The sequence below is a fragment of the Solanum pennellii genome, chromosome 8 (assembly GCF_001406875.1).
Source record: "Solanum pennellii chromosome 8, SPENNV200".
Classification (NCBI taxonomy): domain Eukaryota; kingdom Viridiplantae; phylum Streptophyta; class Magnoliopsida; order Solanales; family Solanaceae; genus Solanum; species Solanum pennellii.
The window spans coordinates 2213417-2234416 of NC_028644.1; the positions used below are offsets into that span (position 1 = coordinate 2213417).

Below are 21000 nucleotides of genomic sequence, written 5' to 3' on the forward strand. Positions count from 1 at the left end.
GGGGGGGGGGGGGGGAGGGGGTAGGCAAAAAGGAATGACAACCCTGGGGGAGTTGCTTCTACTACCATTGAAAGTGGACCATGTTGAATATAAAATTTCAAATGTATTAAAAAAGTGGCTAAAATAGCAATTGAGTTGTCCCATGGCCAATGTCTATAAAAGGGTAATGGAATCATTGAATCTATACCATGGCCTTTGTATCATCAATCTTCTTTTAGCTCTCAACAAAAATAAATAAAAATACACCTTTCATTTTTTTTATAATTCTCATTGCTCATTGGATCCAATTTTGTGGCTAAAAAGTAAATATTAGAATATTTGCAAAAATGTCACTTCCTGAGACACAAAATGATGCAAAAACTCTCCCTGATGCTTGGGATTACAAAGGAAGGCCATCTCTTAGGTCCTCCTCTGGTGGTTGGGCAAGTGGTGCAATGATTTTAGGTGTGTGGTTTTGCTTTTTCTCTCTTTTTTTTTTCGAGTTGTCTGGCGTGTAAGCATAGCATTTCTGGTTAAGTTAGTTCGATAACTCAACTTAAAAGTATCGAACTTGATTGATATATCTTTTTTCTTTCTTTTGAGATGGTACTCTGAGTAGCTAGCGAGTACCTACCTATCTCGTAGGACATTGACTCGCCTACAAGAAAAAAAGTTTTGATATAAAATCATCATGTTAATGATGGGATTATTCAGGGTTGGTGTTGTGTGTAAACATTGATATTTTTGGATCATATTTAATTTATCAAACCCAACTTAGAAGAATCGAACTCGATGGGTGTCTCTTTTTATCTTTTTGGAGGGTACTTAACTCGTAGGACCTTGACTTGTCTATTCGATTGAGTCTTCTATGGTTACACAAGAAATGGTGCTCCTATATTTGTTTTAGTACTTGTGCTTGTTCACGAGACAAATCTGACGTCTTGTCTTTCAAATATTCAAAATATACAATCTTTAAATTTTGAATCTGTCACTCTTTATTCTCGGATCTTTTGCCTTTATTATTATTTCATTAATGTTTTTGATTTTTTAAATAATAGGTGTTGAAGCTGTGGAGAGGCTAACCACACTAGGTATTGCTGTAAACTTGGTGACTTATTTGACTGGAACTATGCATTTAGGCAATGCTACTGCAGCCAATAATGTCACCAATTTTCTTGGAACTTCCTTTATGCTCACTTTGCTTGGTGGTTTCATTGCTGACACTTTTCTTGGAAGGTTCGTATTTATTATCGTGTTATAACATGTTACTTATCATTTATTATAACTGTCACTACGCAATAACGTTACTAACGTGTCAAATTTATAATTCTTTTTACGAGATATTATTTTTTTACACCTGTCATCGCGTAGAATTACTTAAATTCTTATTTATTTATTTTTATAAATGCAGGTATCTTACAATTGGAATATTTGCCACAATTCAAGCAATAGTAAGTGTCCAAAAAAAAAAAGAATCATTCATTCATATTTTTGAGTGTTATTATCACATTGGACTTAACATAGTCATCAAAGAAGACTTTTTCTTTGGTCATCAAATCAATAATTTTAATCCTTCTAATTATGTGGAAATGTGTGATGAGGAATCTCGAATTGATTTAATTTCATTAAAAAAAAATTAGTCATATTATAATTGTTGTGAAGAGGAAATTGGAGAAAGTGAAAATTAGAATTAAAATTTTAAATGACAATTTGGTTTAATTAATTTGTTGTGAAGAGGAAAATCGAACATGTATATGAAGAAGATCAATGATGATTGGATAAAGAGGAGGGAGGAGGTCAATGATCATTCTTTTAACTATCGATATATATAAGTTAAATTTAAAAGAAATTAATAATAATTTTAAAAAAAAGATTCAACTTATATATTAACAGAATATTTATTTTTGTAACGGTCATATATTTTAACCTGTTATAGTAGATTATCTACAAAGATGAATAGATGGTATTAAATCATAAACTAATAATTTCAAAAATATGGTGAGGGGGTCGATGGTTAAAAAAAAAAAGAAAGAGTCTGAAAAACAAAAACAATCTTTCTACTTCACACAGGATAGTTAGGAATGAGACTTGTGGATACCTCACCCTCCTGAGATCACTGGATATGTTATTGTTGATTAGCTATAAGTATTTACTGTTAGTTGACTTGATATTATAAACTACTTTTGTATTGTCATTTATCAGTATACATAAGTTAAATTCTAACGAGAAAAATTATCCTTTGTAATGATGAATAGGGTGTTACAATCTTGACCATTTCGACCATAATCCCAAGTCTGCGACCACCAAAATGTGAACAAGGTAGCTCATCATGCATCCCGGCTAACGGCAAACAACTCATGGTCCTATACATCGCGCTATACATGACCGCCCTTGGTACGGGCGGTCTAAAATCGAGTGTCTCGGGATTCGGGACTGACCAATTCGACGATTCTAACGAAAAGGAAAAAGGACAAATGATAAAATTCTTTGATTGGTTCTTTTTCTTCATAAATGTTGGTTCACTAGGTGCAGTCACAATATTGGTTTATGTACAAGATAATTTGGGAAGAGAATGGGGTTATGGAATTTGTGCATGTGCAATTGTTATTGCACTTGTATTATTTTTATTTGGTACAAGAAAATATAGGTTTAAAAAACTTGTTGGAAGTCCATTAACACAAATTGCATCAGTATTTGTGGCTGCTTGGAGAAATAGGCATATGGAATTGCCATCAGATTCATCACTACTTTATGAAATTGATGACAATGTTTTTGGTGAAGGACACAAAAAAAGAAAGCAAAAATTGCCTCATAGCAAGGAATATCGGTAAGTTCTTTAGTTTCTCCCATCTTCATTACTAAAAAAACGTGAATTTCTAACGAACGTCTCGCTTAAAACAACTTATTCACATCATCAATGTATATGATTTGTTACTAACAACTACTCTTAATATGGGAAACTAGTTATTAATATAAATTAAAATAAGAGAGTAGATATATTATAATATGTTAGATTATATTTGATAATGTGAAAATTATTAATCAACAATCATAGTTTTATTGACTATGATTTATTTTTTAAAAAAACATCTTTATTTTTTTTTCTTTTTGTAAAAAGTAGATTCCTTTTTGAATCATGAAAAAAATTGGATGAAGGAAATCCATTGGTAAAGTTTGAAGGGACTAATAATAATTAATTAATATAAACCACAAATGAGAAGTTTTTTTAATTGAAATATTGACTAAGTCACTTGCATTATTTTGCATAATATATTTTTAAAAAAAAAAAAAAGTTGGTGCCAAGTTGTGAACTTATCCCCAGATCCCAATATTATAGAGTTGGCCAATCTTTGATAACTACCATTAACCAAATTAATCAACATTTCATTAATCAAATCCCTATAATTATTTCTATTTTGAAATGGAAAACCTATTAAATATTGTGAGATACTTTGATATTTGACTTACTAATATTTTATTACTTATTATAACATGTAGAGCCACTCCAACTTTATTTTAATGCTCTTGTTATATTTTACGTTATATATACTAACAATATAGCAAGATTTTTTAGACAGTAAAATACTATAGCATGTTGTTTTCTATTTATTTTAGAATACGTATCAATGTTTTTAAATAAAGTTACATGCACCAATTACTTGATTTGATTGTGTAAATATACATTATATGGTCGGTCCTTAGAATTTATATGGATCATAAACTTCAAATTAGCCGAGCTTCAGTACGAGTACTACATTCCAAACCAAACAAATGCACATCATATGCGTATAATCATGTATAATGTGTGTATATCATGTATAATTTGTGTATATCATGTATAATTTGTGTATATCATGTATAAAAAGTAAATCGTGAACCCGATTTTGTTTTTATTTTTCAGATTCTTGGACAAGGCAGCCATTAAGGAAGATGGACTTGAAAGTGATGTTGTGAACAAGTGGAAAGTTTCAACATTAACAGATGTTGAAGAAGTAAAATTGTTATTCAGAATGTTACCAACTTGGGCCACAACAATTATGTTTTGGACTACCTATGCACAAATGACCACATTTTCTGTTTCACAAGCAACCACTATGGATCGTCACATCGGTAAATCCTTCGAAATCCCGCCCGCCTCTCTCACCGCGTTCTTCGTTGGAGCCATCCTCTTGACCGTAATTTTCTACGATCGAGTCATCGTTCCGATTTGTCGACGTTTCGCTAACAAACGCCATGGACTCACCCCATTGCAAAGAATTTTCATAGGGTTAATCCTTTCAATTATAGCCATGATTGCATCTGCCTTAACTGAGGTTAAAAGATTAAACACCGCCCACTTAAATGGGCTTACAAATGACCCAAATGCAACAATTCCATTAAGTGTATTTTGGCTAATTCCACAATTCTTGCTAATTGGGGCAGGTGAAGCTTTTACATACATTGGCCAATTGGATTTTTTCTTAAGAGAATGTCCAAAAGGTATGAAAACTATGAGTACTGGCCTATTTTTAAGTACCCTAGCATTAGGGTTTTTCTTTAGTTCAATTTTGGTTACAATTGTACATATGGTTACTGGGACAAAACATCCATGGATAGCTGATAATTTGAATCAAGGGAAGTTACATGATTTCTATTGGCTATTGGCAATATTGAGTGTGTTGAACTTGATGGTCTTCTTGTATACGTCGAAAACGTACGTGTACAAGGAGAAGAGGCTTGCAGAAATGGGGATTGAACTCGAGGACTCTGGACCAGTTTGTCACTAAGATATACAGGATCACACTCTGTCACTACTAGAAAAATGTGAATTCAGTTTCACGTTTTTCTAGCAGTGGATCCATCAACATCAACAACAACAAAAAAAAAAAAACACTTTTTTCTTTTTTTTCCCCTTCTTTTTTGGGCTTTATAAATTAACTTTTGGTTTTCTTTGATTGAGCTTGAATAACTCTTTATTGGGAGAGTTATGTAATATAACAACTTTGTTTTATAATATGTACAAAAGATGGAAAAGAGCTTAGGTAATGAAAAATTATAGAGCTCTTTTCCAGTGTTTTATTTTTTTTTTCTTACTGTATATCATAATAATGTAATGCAATGCAATGCGATACATGAAATTTCATTGAAATCTTTTTATTTTGCGTCTTAACTTCGACTCATTTTTCATTTCCTTTTAAATCAAATTGGTTACATGTCACATAATTTTTTATTATCCTTTAATTGACATCTACAACATTAAATTAAAGTTTAGAGGACTTTGAACTTGAATTAATCGAGTTAATAAATTTTGAATATTTAATCATTTTATTACATAGGCAAGTCCTTGTTATGGGCTAAATATAGGCAACGTTTAGCATCGATATTTAATTAGTCGAATGTTCAAAGTCATACTGAAAAATAAGTACGATTAGTTGAAGGTTTTCATGTAAACCTAAAGTAATAGACTTCAAAATGAGTACATGAGAATTGGTGGGTGAAAATATTAGGAAAAATTACATAAATTAGTACATTTTAATAAATAATTACTGATTTTAGTAATATTTTTTATTTATTACCTTTTATAACAATACTATGTTAAATCTGCAATATGAATTAAAAGTGAATTATGTATGCAATATATATCAATTATAATTATTTTTTGAAATATATTATGTTTGTTTGGTAAAAATTTGACACATTGTATTATAAGTGTATTAAAATGTGTGATAAATATATTATCCATCATTAAAACTTGTATTATGTATGAATAATAAATTGTTCTTTGTAATATGTATTAAACTTGTATTATAAAGGAATTAAAAGTGATCAAGTGAAAAAAAGATATTATTGCTATAAATGGTAAATATTTTTTTATTTTAGTATATTTATGTAAATTTCCCAAAATATTACCAACTTAAATTTATAATATAGTTTATTATTCAAGATAAATTTTATTTAGTGTTTCATACAACTAAACTCTAGAGCTCTTTTTCGGTGTTCTCTTTTCTTCTTACTCTATATCATAATAATGTAAAATATAATGCAATACATGAATTTTATGATTTGTGAAATTTTTTTATTTCATCACATTTTTCATTTCCTCTTAAATCAAATTGTTTACATGTCACGTAATTGATGATCTATTAAATATTTGTCTTAAAAAGATATAATAAACGTCCGACGAAAATATAAATTACCTAAATATACCTTATTTTATCTTTTTTTAAAAAAAATTATCTATCATCTGAAAAAATTACAAAAATCTCTGTTCTCTCCTATTCTCATATACATTACTTTACGCGATGCATCGGTCGAATATATTGATATACACGATGTATTCGAACATAATACATCACTTTACGCAATGTATCGGCGTGATACATCACTATACACAATGTATCAGAACGTTGAGTGATGTATCTGAAATAGAATCGCGATGTATTGGGAGAATGAGCGATATATCTGAAAATAGAACGCAATGTATCAGAACGTTTTTGGGATGTATTCGGATCCCACCACATTGAAGGAATTTTTCTAATTTGAAAAGAGTAGAAATAGAATGTAAGTAGCTCTTAATACTATGAAATTTGTATAAAATTTTCCGAAATTTTCTATGATCTTAGTTGTACGGAAATGGATTGATCTTGGGCTACATAAGTGGGCCGGTTAGGCTTAAACCACAAGCCCAAGAAGAATTGCAAAAATAATCACTTAAAAGAACCATTTAAAAAAAAAAAACCCTAGAATTATCTGAAACACATAAAAAATTCCAAATTCTTTCGATTGGCTTAACAAAGTTTGTCAATTTATCAATTTACATGTTAAGAAATATTATCAAACGTCTCAAAAAAATAAAAATAAAAAAAATCTTCTTTTTACAATAAATAATAAAAGATTCTAAATAAGGTCAGCTTAGAATCAATTTTTTACATTGATTCCCCTCTAAAGTCAACATATTAATTAGCTTGTTAATTAATTGATGGAAACCTCTTACCTAATGGATTTTAATGTTAATTAGTACTTAATCCGATTTGGATAACTACGTCAATTAACAAATTCAAATTCATAAAATAAGCAAAATATAATATAAAATTAAAAAAAGGATAAGAAAATAAAAGTAGTAGAAAAACAAGATAGAGAAAAAAAATATTTTTTTTAAAAGCGAGAGAGTTGAAATAAGAAAAGATATTTTTATTATAATTTTATGAAAAGACTCATATATATTCTGAACGATTCAAAATAAATTAATTTTTTTCTTTTTAAAATATTTTTCTTGTTCAGAAATATCCTCCAACTATCAAAAATGATTTAAAATATCATTTTTATAGTAGACAACAAATAATTATAAATGCGACAAAAATGAGTGATTATCCTTTGCTAATCACACCCGTGAAGCAAACCGACACAAATTTAAATAATTAAGAGTAATTATAATCCACTATTTTTTTAGTTTAACATCAAGAAATTAATGAATATTTAAATTTGAATCCGCTGGTAAAATGACATAGTTCAGAGATTCTATTTATCATCGAAGTAAAATATTTCATTTATTACTATCCTCATGTATACCGTACAAATATATATATATCTACTTTTACATTATAATATCCACACGTTATATCTCATATAACTTTTTTTCTTTAATAACATATATTTTACCAGTTATAAATTCGATGTATCTAAATAATGATCCGTGCAATTTCATTTCTTCATAAAATATATAAACTAAAATTACTAATATTATTAGTATATATATAACTATAACAAATGTATCTATTGCTACCTATGAAAAAAAATAATATTTCGTACAAAGTTGGCAAAATTCGTACCAAGAAATTGAAAAGGACAAATAATTTTTTTTTAAAAAATATTAGAAGTTCCGTACCACTTGAAGTATCCAAAATAAAACATCTAATGGACCTACGTGGCATAATTTTTTAATAAAACATAAAAAAAATAATTCCCACTCACATTATTTAAAAAAATTATAACTTTTCTGTTATAAGAATTAGTCATATTCAAATTAAAAAAATAAAGTCCAATAAAAGAAAATGTCCACATGTAAAAAGTGAGTAATTTAGAAAAAAGAAATAACAACATTATATATTATTTTTATTCAAACATCAAAATCAAACACAATAAACAAAACCATAAATACCATTTTAAATTTATTTATTTTTAAAATTACTGACCCTTGAAATTTCATATAGCCAAGATTTCTTTTTTTTTTCTTCCCCTTTTTTCCCACATATTTCTATTTATTACTTATTATTTTAATTAATAAATGAGGATGGTGAGAATTAAATTCATCAGTATTACTAGATATAGTAAGTGTGATTCTAAATTGATTTTATTTTTATCAACAAGAAATTTATGACCGTTACATATACTAATGAAGGTAAGATTTTCTTGAAACGAGTTATTTTAATTATTATCATATAAGTAGAACAATTTGAGTTAAACGAGAGAGATTGAGAGGGTTGTAATGTTATAAAAATAACTCATCCGATCTGGACTTGAGTCACATTGTGTATGATATTTTTGTACAGATATTGATTGATATCAAATAAATCACTATTAATTACTTTTTATAATATCATTATATTTTCTAAAAATGATATCGCACATATATTGAATTCTTCAAAATGTACTATTCCAAAAGAACTCGATTGAGACACATCTAACAATATTTTTAAAAAGTATAAAAACATACCAGATTTTATCACATATTATTTCCCTTTTATTTATTTATTTATATAAGCAACATAAAAACTTAAAGTCAAACAATTTTGATCAAGTCTCACCTTGTTTGTGCTAAACACTAATACCCCATCACCCCCCCCCCCACACACACACACACTATTTTATTTTTAATTTCTCATATATTTATATTTAAATTAAATTAATTTAAATTTACATCGCGTAGGATCCTATTCGAGAAAATATATTTTTTACCAAAAAATTTCAATATTCAAAACTTGATTTGAAAGCTCTAATTTAAAATGAGCAACTCATTCATTACATCATATTCTTTAGTAATTATTATTTTTCTTTTATTTAAATTATCTCTTAATTTTTATTATAACAATAATAATTACGTGTCAATTCAAACTTAATCAAAAAGTTTATCATAAAGATTCTCTATATACTTGCTGTACTTTTTTGTCCCATTTTTAGTTAGTGTTGGTCTTTGTCATCATCATTTGTACTTCTACAAAAAAGCCAAACTATCCCAAGAATAAAAAAAACAAACAAATAACACTAGTTTTCAATAAAATATGACCAAAAATCACCCCTAGCAATGTCAGTTACAAGTTCTTGAAATCCTCTATGATATTATAGCCAATTTCAAGAATTCAACAAATACATTTTTTTTTTAGTTCTTTTGATTTCCAGGCGAAAATCTTCGTAGAGAGTTAGAAAGCGTCAGTTCTCATACTGAAATTGTCATGTTACATGTTTTTTGTCGAAGAGAAGTTTTGATACTTTATATCTAGGGGCGAAGATTTTCATAGAGAGTTATAAAGCGTCAGTTCTCATAGTGAAGTTGAAAGAAAAGGAGTATTTTTTATCTCGATGTAAAGATCTTCCTAAAAAGGTAAAAGACGTCAAACGATATAAGATTATTCCGTCCCCATCAAAAAAAAAGTTGGGAGATTTGATCTCGGGCAAAGATCTTCAGAGTCAGATAACGTCAGCTCTTAGAGTGTGACAGTATAAAAAGGTATGTTATCTTGAAAACAAGCACGTTATTGACTTATAATTTTATTTATCGATTTCGATTATCGAAAAAAAATATGATGAAAGTGAGAGGCTTTAGGCTTGGTAGGAGACTTGTGAGAGTTTTCAAGTTGTTTATTCATAGGAGAAAAAAGGGAAAAATCAGCTACAAACGTTTGGGATCTTCCAATTGTGCAACAAAAGCAATTTCAAAGCTATGTAATTTTGGAAATTTGTTGAAGCATGGGGTTAAAAGTGTCAATTTTGCAAAACCAGGGTCGGGTTATATTCGGGTCGGGTCAGAATTGATGGATCAGAACCAAATACCAAAGGGTCATTTGGCTGTGTATGTTGGTGAAAAACAAGATGTTGCATGTAGAGTTTTAGTCCCTGTGATTTACTTTAAGCACCCTTTGTTTGTTGATTTGTTGAGAGAGGCTGAAATGGTTTACGGGTTCAATCATTCGGGTGGGATCCAAATCCCTTGTCGGATATCCGAATTCGAGAACGTTCAATCGAGAATCGCAGCCACGAGTCGTGGTGGGAGTTGTCGCAGGAGGCGGAGCTGGAGGTGCAATTAGAAGCGAGTTCATAATTTAAGAGTATAACTTTTTCAACTTATCGTGTGTTTGAAGAAAGTAATGTATGTGATAACATTCACTGCTTATTAGATTCGTCTTTGACTATTTGATCATGTCAGAATTTGTATACATTTAAATTTAGTGGTCAGTCTGTTAGTTTCTTTTATCGCATTCGGAAAAAGGATGTTGAGTTTGAGAAGATTAATGTATGTGCTTACATTCACTACTTATTAGATTCGTCTTTGACTATTTGATCATGGCGGAATTTGTATATATTTAAATTTAGTGGTCAGTATGTTAGTTTCTTTTATCGCATTCGGAAAAAGGATGTTGAGTTTGAGAAGATTAATGTGTGTGCTTACATTCACTACTTATTAGATTCGTCTTTGACTATTTGATCATGTCAGAATTTGTAAATATTTATATTTATTTAGTGATCAGTCCGTTAGTTTCTTTTATCGCATTCGGAAAAAGAATGTCGAGTTTGAGAAGAGTAATGTATGTGATTGCATGCACTACTTATTAGATTCGTCTTTGACTATTTAATCATGTCGGAATCAATATATATTTATATTAACTTAGTGATCAGTCTATTAGTTTCTTTTATCGCATTCGGAAAAAGAATGTCAAATTTGAAATTTGAGAAGATGTAATTTAGTTATTGTATTTGCCTTTTCATAAAAGAAATTTATTTTTACAAGAGTATAGTCCGAACTCTTAATTTATTCAAATAAATCATTGGTATATCTTTAGGATTAATATTTGAAGAGTTGTTTGACATAATTGTTATATACAAATGATAGGTAAATATTTACAACGTAGTAACATAATATACTAATGACTTTCTTAGTAAAAACATAAATTGAACTAAACATCAACACAAAATTCCAATTCCAGTCGAGATAAAAACATCAGATGATTTTTTTCATCTATCCTAGTTTTGATTGACAGGGTCACTGAGTACCCTACCGTTGTTGGTGAGAGTTAATAAGTATCCCGTAAAGTTAGTCGGGATGCATACAAGCTGATCCGGACACCACACTTGTCAAAAAAAAAAAAAATAGTAATCAGTGAAGAGAAACAGTTTTTTACAACTAAAAATTCTTGATTAACAAGAAATGGTTGTCCAAACTTTGACATGCATAATCCATATTAGGACCTCACATGCCTTTTCACACTAGGTGTCCACTGCTCCAAATATATCACAAATGACATCTGGTTAAGTTGTCCCACATTGGATTCTGAGATGTGGAACTGGTCTTGAGAAATTCTCACGTCATGAGCTAGCTTTGGAGTCGAATTAGATTCAAAGTCAGTCCCACTCTACACTTGCCGGTTTTCAAAACTCGTAAGCTAAGATGATGATAGAGAAACACTATTAAACAAAGATTGAATGGTTAATCGACATGGCTTACCAAATAATATGCTTGTTCCTTGTGATTTTCTGGCTGCGTTTCTCAGACAAAATCGAGCACTTCAAGCAAAAAGCCGCAATCCAGAGTGAACCACGACTGTCAAAAGTCAAAACCAGACGGCCAAAGTACTTGCAGAAATTTATCCAAACACGTGTAGCTTATGTTCTCTTCGCATGTATGGACCAAACACCAGCAGGATCAACCAAAGAATCATCAATTTATTCATGTAAGGATTCAATAACTCATGTCGGTCAGTGGTTAGTGACACACACACTCTATAAAGGGATGAAAAAGGGTAATGTCAATATTTGCCCCTCCACGAATACCATTTCAGTTTCAACTGAAACAACAAGGGGGGAGCCCCTAAGATTCCTTGTGCCAGCCGTGGATCATACACATCAAACTGCACCCGAGCCAACGAATCTAACATGACTTGGGCAGGCACAGCAGGCAAAAGCACAGGACGAGCTTCAGCTGGCACACTTTCGGCCAATTGTCGAGCCTTCTGCAGATGTGCATTAGCTACAGATGCCATCTCAAAAACTGCATCACAAAGGGCCTCACGCGAGTCCTTTTTGATCTCTGACTGACCACTATGGTGAACCAACAATCCATGTTTCTCAGCCACCTTGGCTGGTATATATGAAAACTGATGGTTTCTACTAGCATGGTATGGCAGTGATTTAAGCAACAAAAGGAGTCCACTTGCCTTACCAATATGTGAAGCAGCATGGTCTGCCGCTGTGGATTTAATACCACCTGCTTGAAGTGTAGAGTACAGAATAGTTGATGTTGTGTCCTCAGCATATTGCTCCAATTCTTCAACAGTTTGTGGAATATCATTATTTTCTCTATTTGCATCATTTATTCGGGCTTCTACAGCTCGTTTAAGCCAACTTTTGCTAACCTTGTGTTCAGATACCACAGAAGTGAGGGCCTGAGCTACTGGATGCTCAATCACCTTGTTTGAATAGATCTTGTCCAAAGCTTCTTGCCACCACAGCAAGCGCATAAGACCAATTTTGGGATCAGATGCAACATCCATAGCTCGGGATGTCTCGACATTGAAAGCTCGGAGTGCAAATGCAGCCTTCCGCATGTTTGCTGGAAGTTCAAGAAGGCAGAGGTAGTGATGATAATCATAACGTCGTACTTGCTGCACACAATAGGATAAAGCACCTCTTATACCACCGGCCGAAGAAGCACCATTCATTTCAATCAAAAGTGAGGTTTCCTACAGTCACAAACATGAGTGTAAAAATCAACAACATAGCATCAACTGCAGATGAAATTAATAATGCTATGGAATGCATTGGAGCAGGGAAACTTAAGACAGCCATATCCTTTTTTAGCAACAGAAATTAAAATGGAAGGATAAATAGAATGGATCGAGTACCTATCCTTGTACACAGAAATTAACTTGGCTTGACATGGAGGACATAATACACGGATATGACAAGACATATGTGCTTTTGGACACCTTTTTCTGACACAATGTTCCAAGATGTTCTGGAAACCTCTCTCGTTTTGTAAATTTTTGTTTACCAATAGATGGTAGACAACAAACAGGATTTGGCATTATCCTTCTTTCTCTCTTGAGAAATGAATATGATATATTAAAGTTTATTGTAAACCTTTCACTACTGAAGTGCACAGCTGGAAGACAAATAGATTGGACTCTGTATGGGTAGGTTTAAATGTTATGAGGAAACAGATTGAAATGAACCTGCACATCCTAAGCTATTTATCTTTTTCTTGAAGAAAGAAAGCTTAATTATAACATAAAGTATGCATCATTTAGTTTCAGCAATTTTACAGAAAGATAAGTTCAATTATAAGACTGATTTTTTTGTTTTCAACCCATCACGAGTAAAATAATAGATTGGCAGCGTTCAATATTCATATTTGATTGCTTTGACTGATGCACTAATATCAACTTAAGTTGCAACTGTCATTGCTTATCTTCTTATCAATCAACTTATAAATCAAGAATCAGAGATATACCGAAATAAAGAGCAGACAAGAAAGAATAAAAAGAACTATTGAAATCAATTGATAGTAGAAGAAAAAAAGGAGAAAAAGGCTTGAAGCAGAAGAAGCAGAGAAGAGAAGGGCCACACATCAAAAGAACAAAAAGTCCGAAGTAAGAGGCAACTCAGCTGATACAGAGATATAGAAAAATAGAAGAGCCATTGCAAACTAGAAAAATAAGATGAAGAAGAAAACAACAAGGAGAGGAGTCTGAGTACAAATGTAGCAAAAGGCCCGGTTTTATGATACACGGATAGAAGTCCTACTACACAGGTACTAAAACGCCACACTTTTCTCCTCCCTTTACTTTCTCTTTTCATCTCTAAAGTCACATTCAAGGAAGAGACTGGTTCTCCCTTGGATCACTTACTGTGTCTCTTCCAAATTGCTTTATTTCACATTATTAGAATTGTAAAACGTCATTTCGCATTGCTCTGGCACTTCAAGCAATGGAGCAACACTATGAGTAATACTAATTCTAAGGATGACGAAAATGAACAAGTTCAATAGAGATAGAGGACACAAGATGAAACGCAAATTCTGTTCTAAGAAAGCTTAAAATGTATAGGATCACCGTTAGGCAGACTATTTCAAAACTATTACTTCTGAAAAAAAAAATTAAGAAACATTCATTGAAACATTAATGGAGAGATCAAGCAGAAATGTAAAAAAGAAAGCAAAGCTTAATGCTCAACATTTAGTGCTCCAATACATCTCTAGTGACCTTGTTCATCACTCTGAAGTGAATAGTAATTAGACATCAGTTCAAGCATGCAGCTATTTATTTATTGAGGTATGGCTAGTTGATCTGCATTGGAAAGGCAAAACTTTAAAGTGTGCTTATGATCCTACTGCTCTTACAGTTTTACTCCTATGCCCTTCATGTGTTGGCACATGGCAGAGCACCAAGGGTTAACATCATAAGTGCATAAAAGCGGTTTTGTCAAAAATACTCTCTTCTTATTAGAAATAACCTGGTGTAGAACTTGCTTAGCTCACTGGTAGTGGACTTCAATTTTTATTTTTTTTGGTTAGATTTTATAAAGAAAATGGAAAGGTGTAATCTTTATCGAAAACAAAAAAAAAATGTATAATCTACTAATAAACCCCAACTTACGCAGAACAGACAGTTTCACATTCAAGTGGAATAGCGTGACGAAAGTTCTTGGTCACATACATCTCTAACGTACACCTATTACTTACACTACATCCTTAAGGGATCACTTTAAACAAAGATCACGCTTCAAGTTTTCCGAAATAAGTAGGATTTATTCTGCTGTTACCCATGGTTATAAAACTATCAGAAGCCTACAAAATCGCATACAAAGGGCACGTCACATTCCTAAAAAAGTTACAATCTTTGCAACATCATTCCAAATAAACTGATTCTTAAATATTATTTTCACATCAATACACCAACCAAAGGAGCATCACAGACATGAATCTGATCGATTGTACATTTTCCAAAATATTCATTTTTTTTCTGATAACTATGGTGTCCATGCTAGCTTGGGCACACTTCGACTAATTCCAAAACACGTTAGTTATAGTGTCAAAATCATTTTTTGTCCTATCAAGAGCTCAGTAATCAGGTTCCTAATCACTCGTACAAAAAAAAAATACAAATTCAGCAAATAACAAGAAAAATAACTCCAAAAAACATCCATGGATAACAAATTACAAGAACGCAACGAAAATAGTACTCACTCCTTCCCAATTTAAGTATCTTACTTTCCTTTTTCAGTCGTTTGAAAAAAAATCCTCTCATTCTATATTTGAACCTTCTACGTGGCAAGTTTAAGACCACTAAAAATTTTAAAAATCTCTCCTTTATTCCATAAACTCCTTGCCCAATCAAACTAAATCGGGATAGAGGGAGTATTAGATTTAAAATCTATCAATAAAATTGTTATTTTGGGTGCTAACAAAATACAAAAAGGAAGCAATTCATCCAAGTTTAGGAGTTCAAAATCAAGTTTACTTCAAAAAAATATGCTTTAAAATGCTCTGAAAACAGCTCAAAACAATTAAGTATAACTCAGACGATATTCAATGAAAATCAATGGGGAAAAAAAGGGGTTTCGTAAAAATTACAGAGTAATAAGAAAAAGGAATACATACAATTCGACTCCGTTCACTATTTCAAGATTTTGAGAGTGGTGGGTGCTGTTTGGCGATGCGTCGATTTTTTTTCTTTAATTTTTTTTTTTCTGGAAATGGATCTTGCAGGAAGAAGAAGATGATAATGGGTCTAGATGGGCCAATATTATGGGCTTTTGTATTATGGGCTCATTAACTACTCAAGTTTTTGAATAAAGAGAAAATTACGCAACAAAGCAAATTTATATTATTTAATTATTCATCATAGTTATAGTTTGCTATAATTATTATTCGCGATTAATATTATACATTAATTACGTGGACTGACTTTGAATTTGTATAATTAGTCACGTTTGAATGTGTATAATTCGCCAGGATGTATGGATACTTATGTATAATATACAATTATTTAACCTATATACATATACAATTCACCTCTCTCCCACACTTTGTCCTCTCTCGTTCGTCTCTCTCCTCCCTCCCTCAATCTTGATCGCTTCTCTACTCTCTCTCCCAATTTTGCTTGCCTATATAAAATGCATATGTATAATATACAATTATATACATATACAATTCAACTCTCTCCCACTCTCTGCCCTTTCTCGCTCGCCTCTCTCCTCCCTCTTTCAATCTCTCTTGTCGTATATACAAATACATATGTATAATATACAATTATCAAATCAATATACATATACAATTCACTTTTCTCCCACTCTTTTCCCCCTCTCTCTCGCCTCTTTCTCTCTCTCTCCAAATCTTGCTCGCCTCTCTCCTCTATACAACATGTAGCTACAAATAGTAATTATCAAACTATAGCTATAGAGAGTAATTAATTATTTTTAAGTGATTATATGTGAAAGTTTCCTTTGAATAAATGACATAATATGACAATCTATAAAATAAATTGGCAAAAAAAAAAAAATAGCCCATTTTTAATTTGTTGGCAAAAAAAAAAGACTTTCTTTTATTGATTTGGCATTTAATAGTTATTTTGCTTTTTCTTAAAAAAAATGTATTTTTGTTTCCCTTAATTCTCTCTAAACACATTTGATTTTTTCTTTATTCTTGAAAAGTTAAAATTTATTGTTTTATTATTCTTTCTTTTATCTCTCCTTTTTTGTTTGTCAATCATTTTATAATGGACTTCTTCTCTTTTTGGTCTCCTTTATTTCTTGAATTATTTTTATACGTATATTTGTTTCTTTCCCAAATTTTCTATTCTTTTTAATTCACTTTATTTATGAAAATCAAATATAACAATATGTTTATAAATGGATAATTCTAATTATAATTTTTTTATATATAATATTGTTCTTGTCCAATTAATTGTTGAATTTCATGTTATTAATTTTTTTTGTCATTCTAAAATCTTTTTCATAATATATTTGTTGCTTTTCTAAATATTTTTTTATTCTCCTTGCATACACAAACATGTAATATACACTGATAATATAAAAATTCGTTCGTTACACTATCCCTTGCATATACAAAACCAAAAACCATATTCATATAATAGTATGTCTAAGCAATTCTTTGCCATACCCTCTACAACTCTTAATACATATATCAATACAAACATGATAAACATAATAATCATTTTTCTCATTTTTACACTCATTTTCAAGAATACAAGCTTTAACACAACCCTTTTCCTCTTTAATCTCAATATTCATCACTAATTCATCATGATGATTATTTATCAAAGAAGAAGAAGAAAAAGAAGAGTTTAAAAGAATGAAAAAGAAAAAAGCAGTGAGATTCTGCCTTTTATTCATCATTTTTGCCAAAAGTTTAACAATTATATGTATAAGAAAATTTGTATTATTGATGGTCATAAGTTGTATGGTTTTGCTGTGTATTTATACTTGAAATTTGTGAAATAGCTGGAAATTGGATCCTCTTAAGATAATAAATCTAATAACTAAGCAAATGATTTGTCAAATATTTTAGTGACAAAAGAATTAAAAAAATATAATAAAGCACAAAGATAGATCTCAAATTTCAAGAATAAACCATTATCCGTCTCAATTTATATGATATTATTTAAATTACGATAGTATGATGAAATTTTCTTTGACTTAATTTTTTATACATTATTAGTTTTTATGACTTATTATTTTTTTAATTTAGTTTTTAATTGTGTAAATTATATTTTTTAAAAAATTATTAATTGTTAAAATTTAGAAGTTGTGATTTAAATTATAACACGTAAATGTACATGTTAGAGAGATTAGCAGATTGGATCAAAGATGTAAACATTTAATGTAGCTGACACTTTATTCAATTGCTACAGCTAAAGATGAATTAATTTGTACCTGTAATTTTGGAAAAAATAATGAAAAAGACCAAATAATAATAATAATAATAATAATTAGTTAGTTAAAAAGTTAATGTTCTAGTTAATGTTTTCTTAAAAGATTTGTAAAAGAGAAACACAATAATAATAACATATCTAGTGTAATTCAACGAGTGAGGTTTGAGATGATGAAATTATACATGTATTTTATTTTTACCCTCATAAATAAGTTATTTTCGATAAACTTCGATCGCGTGTAAAAGAGAAACGGTGACAGATAATTTGAGTTTGGAAGTAGTTATATAAACACAAGTTGAATTGCCTCGATAGTCGAGTTGATATTTGAAATGAGATTCGAATGTATTAACAAGCAGTGACAACTCATTAATTAATGGGCAACTTTCACATATAGCAAACAAAAAATTCATATTTGTATGATATAGCAAACTTTGCATAATTGCGCTCCATAGCAAATATAAAACTGTATAATTCGCTATACATATACAAGTGTATAATTCGCTGGCCTAAATTGTATAATTCGCTATCCGATTTCACTGCAATTGTATAATGCACAATTGTATAATTCACTGCCTATTTCGTTGCAATATTAAGTGTATAGCAAGAAGATATATGTTTTTCTCTCGCTTTATACAAAAACAGAAACACAATATATACACTTTTGTTGTATAAAGCTAGAGAAAATTGTATTTCACTGCAATTGTATAATTCGTTGACCTTTTACTCTGCAATATTTGAAGTAAAATGTTTGTAAATTGTATAATTAAGTGTATAACACGAAGATATATATTTTTGCATGTGTATATACAATTTTCTCTCGCTTTATACAAAACAGAAACATAATTATACACTTATGTGTATGAAGCGAGAGAGGCGAGCGAGAATGGAGAGTGGCGAGCGAGATTTCTGGGAGAGAGACGCTGGCAAATTTTAGCTAACGTTTGCTATGAAGCAAAATTAAATCAAACCCTAGATATTCCATTTATTTTAGGTTATTAGTTTGCTATTACGTACAATTTTCCCTTAATTAATTAATCTTTCATTAAAGACTCTGCAAAACTAGAAATACTATATTTTTATTAAGTCTTCAACGTGTTGAAAACTACTGAAATTTTATATATACATATCTTCATAGATGATTATCAAACTAATTAAAACTTGATCCATCATCCACGCCGTATTAGTTGTTTATTCACGTCTTTTTCCCTTATGAATTTAAATTTATTAATAGTAATAATTGAAAAAAAAGTTAAGTTGATAATCTATAGAAACAAATTTTTTATTGACTAATAATGTTTTTTTAGAAGAAATTACACTCAATAACTTGTTATTGAAAATGTATTGTCGTAAACTTTTGACGTAGACAAACTTTCAAGGTCAAAACTTGTTAAACTCGATTTTCAATTGATAAATCATAGTATCCAATCCTAATTGTGAAGATATAGCAGTTGTCAATCCGTTGTATTTAGTTGTTGAATCATACATTACTCCTTCAATATTGTAATCCACGTAATTAACTGTTAGAACTTTGAATAATTGTATCAATTAGTAACAACAATTATACCATTATATGTATCAGAAAACATTCTATTTCAATTTTTAGAAATTGGTATTTTTAAGATAAAACCATTCAATATATGAACAGTTCATTTACTTAATTTACAGACCAACCTAACAACTATAATAGTACAAAAATCTATCATACTTTGAACCAAATCATATGAAATCTAAACTTACTAAATTTGTTCCAATTTTTTTTATTTATGAAAATCTAGTTATATACCATAGGTGTCAAAATTGTGTGTATTTTTACCATTAAGTATATCAATTAGTTTATATAATGATATAAACTAATTAGTTTAATAATCATAATATGAACGAACAGTCTATCACCAAATTATATGAAACATAAACTTACTAGAAAATATTTCAAATCAATTGTTCAAATTGATATTTTATTTGGATACCAACAAATTTCATATGAACTGTTTTGCTGACAATTTTTACACACCAACTTAATAAATATATTTTGAAAAAAAAAATGTACCATTCTTTCACTATATTTGGAAGCTTTAGGTTACAATCAAAGCATACATGCATAGTTTTTCTAATTACGCCAAAATTTTGATTATGCTTCTATTAGTCACATAATAAAACCTTAATTTTATAGATCAAAATTTTACCAAAATTGACATGAATCTAAACGAATATATATCAAAAAGTATAAAATAGAAATTGATGATTATTCAAATATAATCACGTAATAGAACATTATGCGAATTTTTTTATAATTACATGATGAGTCCTATTGCCTGTTATATTGAATAAGAATTGAGAAATTATTGGTATTCATAGTTGATAGTCGATCCTATCGGCCCTTACCAGAAATAGAGAGTTTTGTTTTTAATAAAAAAACCGATAATGGAAGATAATATATATGAAATTTGAATAATCATAGAAGGTAAATTATGGGAAAAGTGATAAGCGTGGCTGAGTTGGAAATTATTATTATTATTATTTTTGTTATTATTTAAATTCTTCTTTTGAAAAAAAATATTGCTATGTAAAGGAAAAAAAATATTATTATTTTGATGTAAATATAGTTCTTAAGTTGTATAGTTAAAAAATCGGCCCGATGAGAAATATTTATCGGCCCATATCACTCTTTAAGCCCATCACTAATATTCACACATTATTGGACTTATATGTAACATAGATCCATCAACAAGGTGAAAAGTCAGATAAACGAAAAATACTTTATCAAAATAATAGATGTGCTATTTTATTTTATCATTTTATTCTTTTTTTTTAAATAAATAATAAAATTATCCTTTTCTCATAAGCATAAATCATTCGAAGTGAAACTTCTTTGTGCGAATTT

At 29.9% G+C, this 21000-nt stretch overlaps 3 protein-coding genes across 6 annotated transcripts; 2 read left to right on the forward strand and 1 right to left on the reverse strand.

The window, feature by feature from the left end:
- The first annotated feature begins 172 nt into the window (after window positions 1-172).
- Window positions 173-5128, forward strand: LOC107027273 (protein NRT1/ PTR FAMILY 6.3-like). Its single transcript, XM_015228453.2, has 5 exons — window positions 173-444; window positions 1038-1215; window positions 1391-1430; window positions 2235-2806; window positions 3881-5128. The coding sequence occupies exons 1-5, from the start codon at window positions 327-329 to the stop codon at window positions 4743-4745; spliced, it is 1773 nt and encodes a 590-aa protein (XP_015083939.1). The 5' UTR covers window positions 173-326; the 3' UTR covers window positions 4746-5128.
- A 4095-nt stretch (window positions 5129-9223) lies between these two features.
- On the forward strand, window positions 9224-10485 carry LOC107028165 (auxin-responsive protein SAUR36-like). The gene has a single exon (XM_015229211.2). It carries the CDS (start codon window positions 9756-9758, stop codon window positions 10257-10259), a length of 504 nt encoding a protein of 167 aa, XP_015084697.1. The 5' UTR covers window positions 9224-9755; the 3' UTR covers window positions 10260-10485.
- Window positions 10486-11069: 584 nt separating this feature from the next.
- Window positions 11070-15960, reverse strand: LOC107027040 (NADH dehydrogenase (ubiquinone) complex I, assembly factor 6). 4 transcript variants are annotated; one of them, XR_001457705.2, is made up of 3 exons: window positions 15827-15960; window positions 11675-12908; window positions 11070-11582 (listed from the first exon to the last, which is right to left on the reverse strand). XR_001457705.2 is itself a non-coding variant. In XM_015228199.2 (2 exons), the coding sequence occupies exon 2, from the start codon at window positions 12885-12887 to the stop codon at window positions 11976-11978; it is 912 nt and encodes a 303-aa protein (XP_015083685.1). In that variant the 5' UTR covers window positions 12888-12908; window positions 15827-15960; the 3' UTR covers window positions 11070-11975. The 4 variants fall into 4 exon arrangements, 1 of the variants encoding a protein (XP_015083685.1); XR_003579744.1 differs by having other exon boundaries at window positions 15800-15914; XR_003579745.1 differs by lacking the exon at window positions 15827-15960 and adding an exon at window positions 13071-15786.
- Between the last annotated feature and the right edge of the window lie 5040 nt (window positions 15961-21000).

Excerpts from the sequence above, each read along its gene's own strand:
- LOC107027273 (XM_015228453.2), top strand. The coding sequence starts at position 327 with ATGTCACTTCCTGAGACACAAAATGATGCAAAAACTCTCCCTGATGCT. Across the intron at positions 1,431-2,234 it reads TTGCCACAATTCAAGCAATA|GGTGTTACAATCTTGACCAT; the intron begins GTAAGTGTCCAA and ends AATGATGAATAG. Across the intron at positions 2,807-3,880 it reads CCTCATAGCAAGGAATATCG|ATTCTTGGACAAGGCAGCCA; the intron begins GTAAGTTCTTTA and ends TTTATTTTTCAG.
- LOC107028165 (XM_015229211.2), top strand. The coding sequence starts at position 9,756 with ATGATGAAAGTGAGAGGCTTTAGGCTTGGTAGGAGACTTGTGAGAGTT.
- LOC107027040 (XM_015228199.2), bottom strand. The coding sequence starts at position 12,887 with ATGAATGGTGCTTCTTCGGCCGGTGGTATAAGAGGTGCTTTATCCTAT.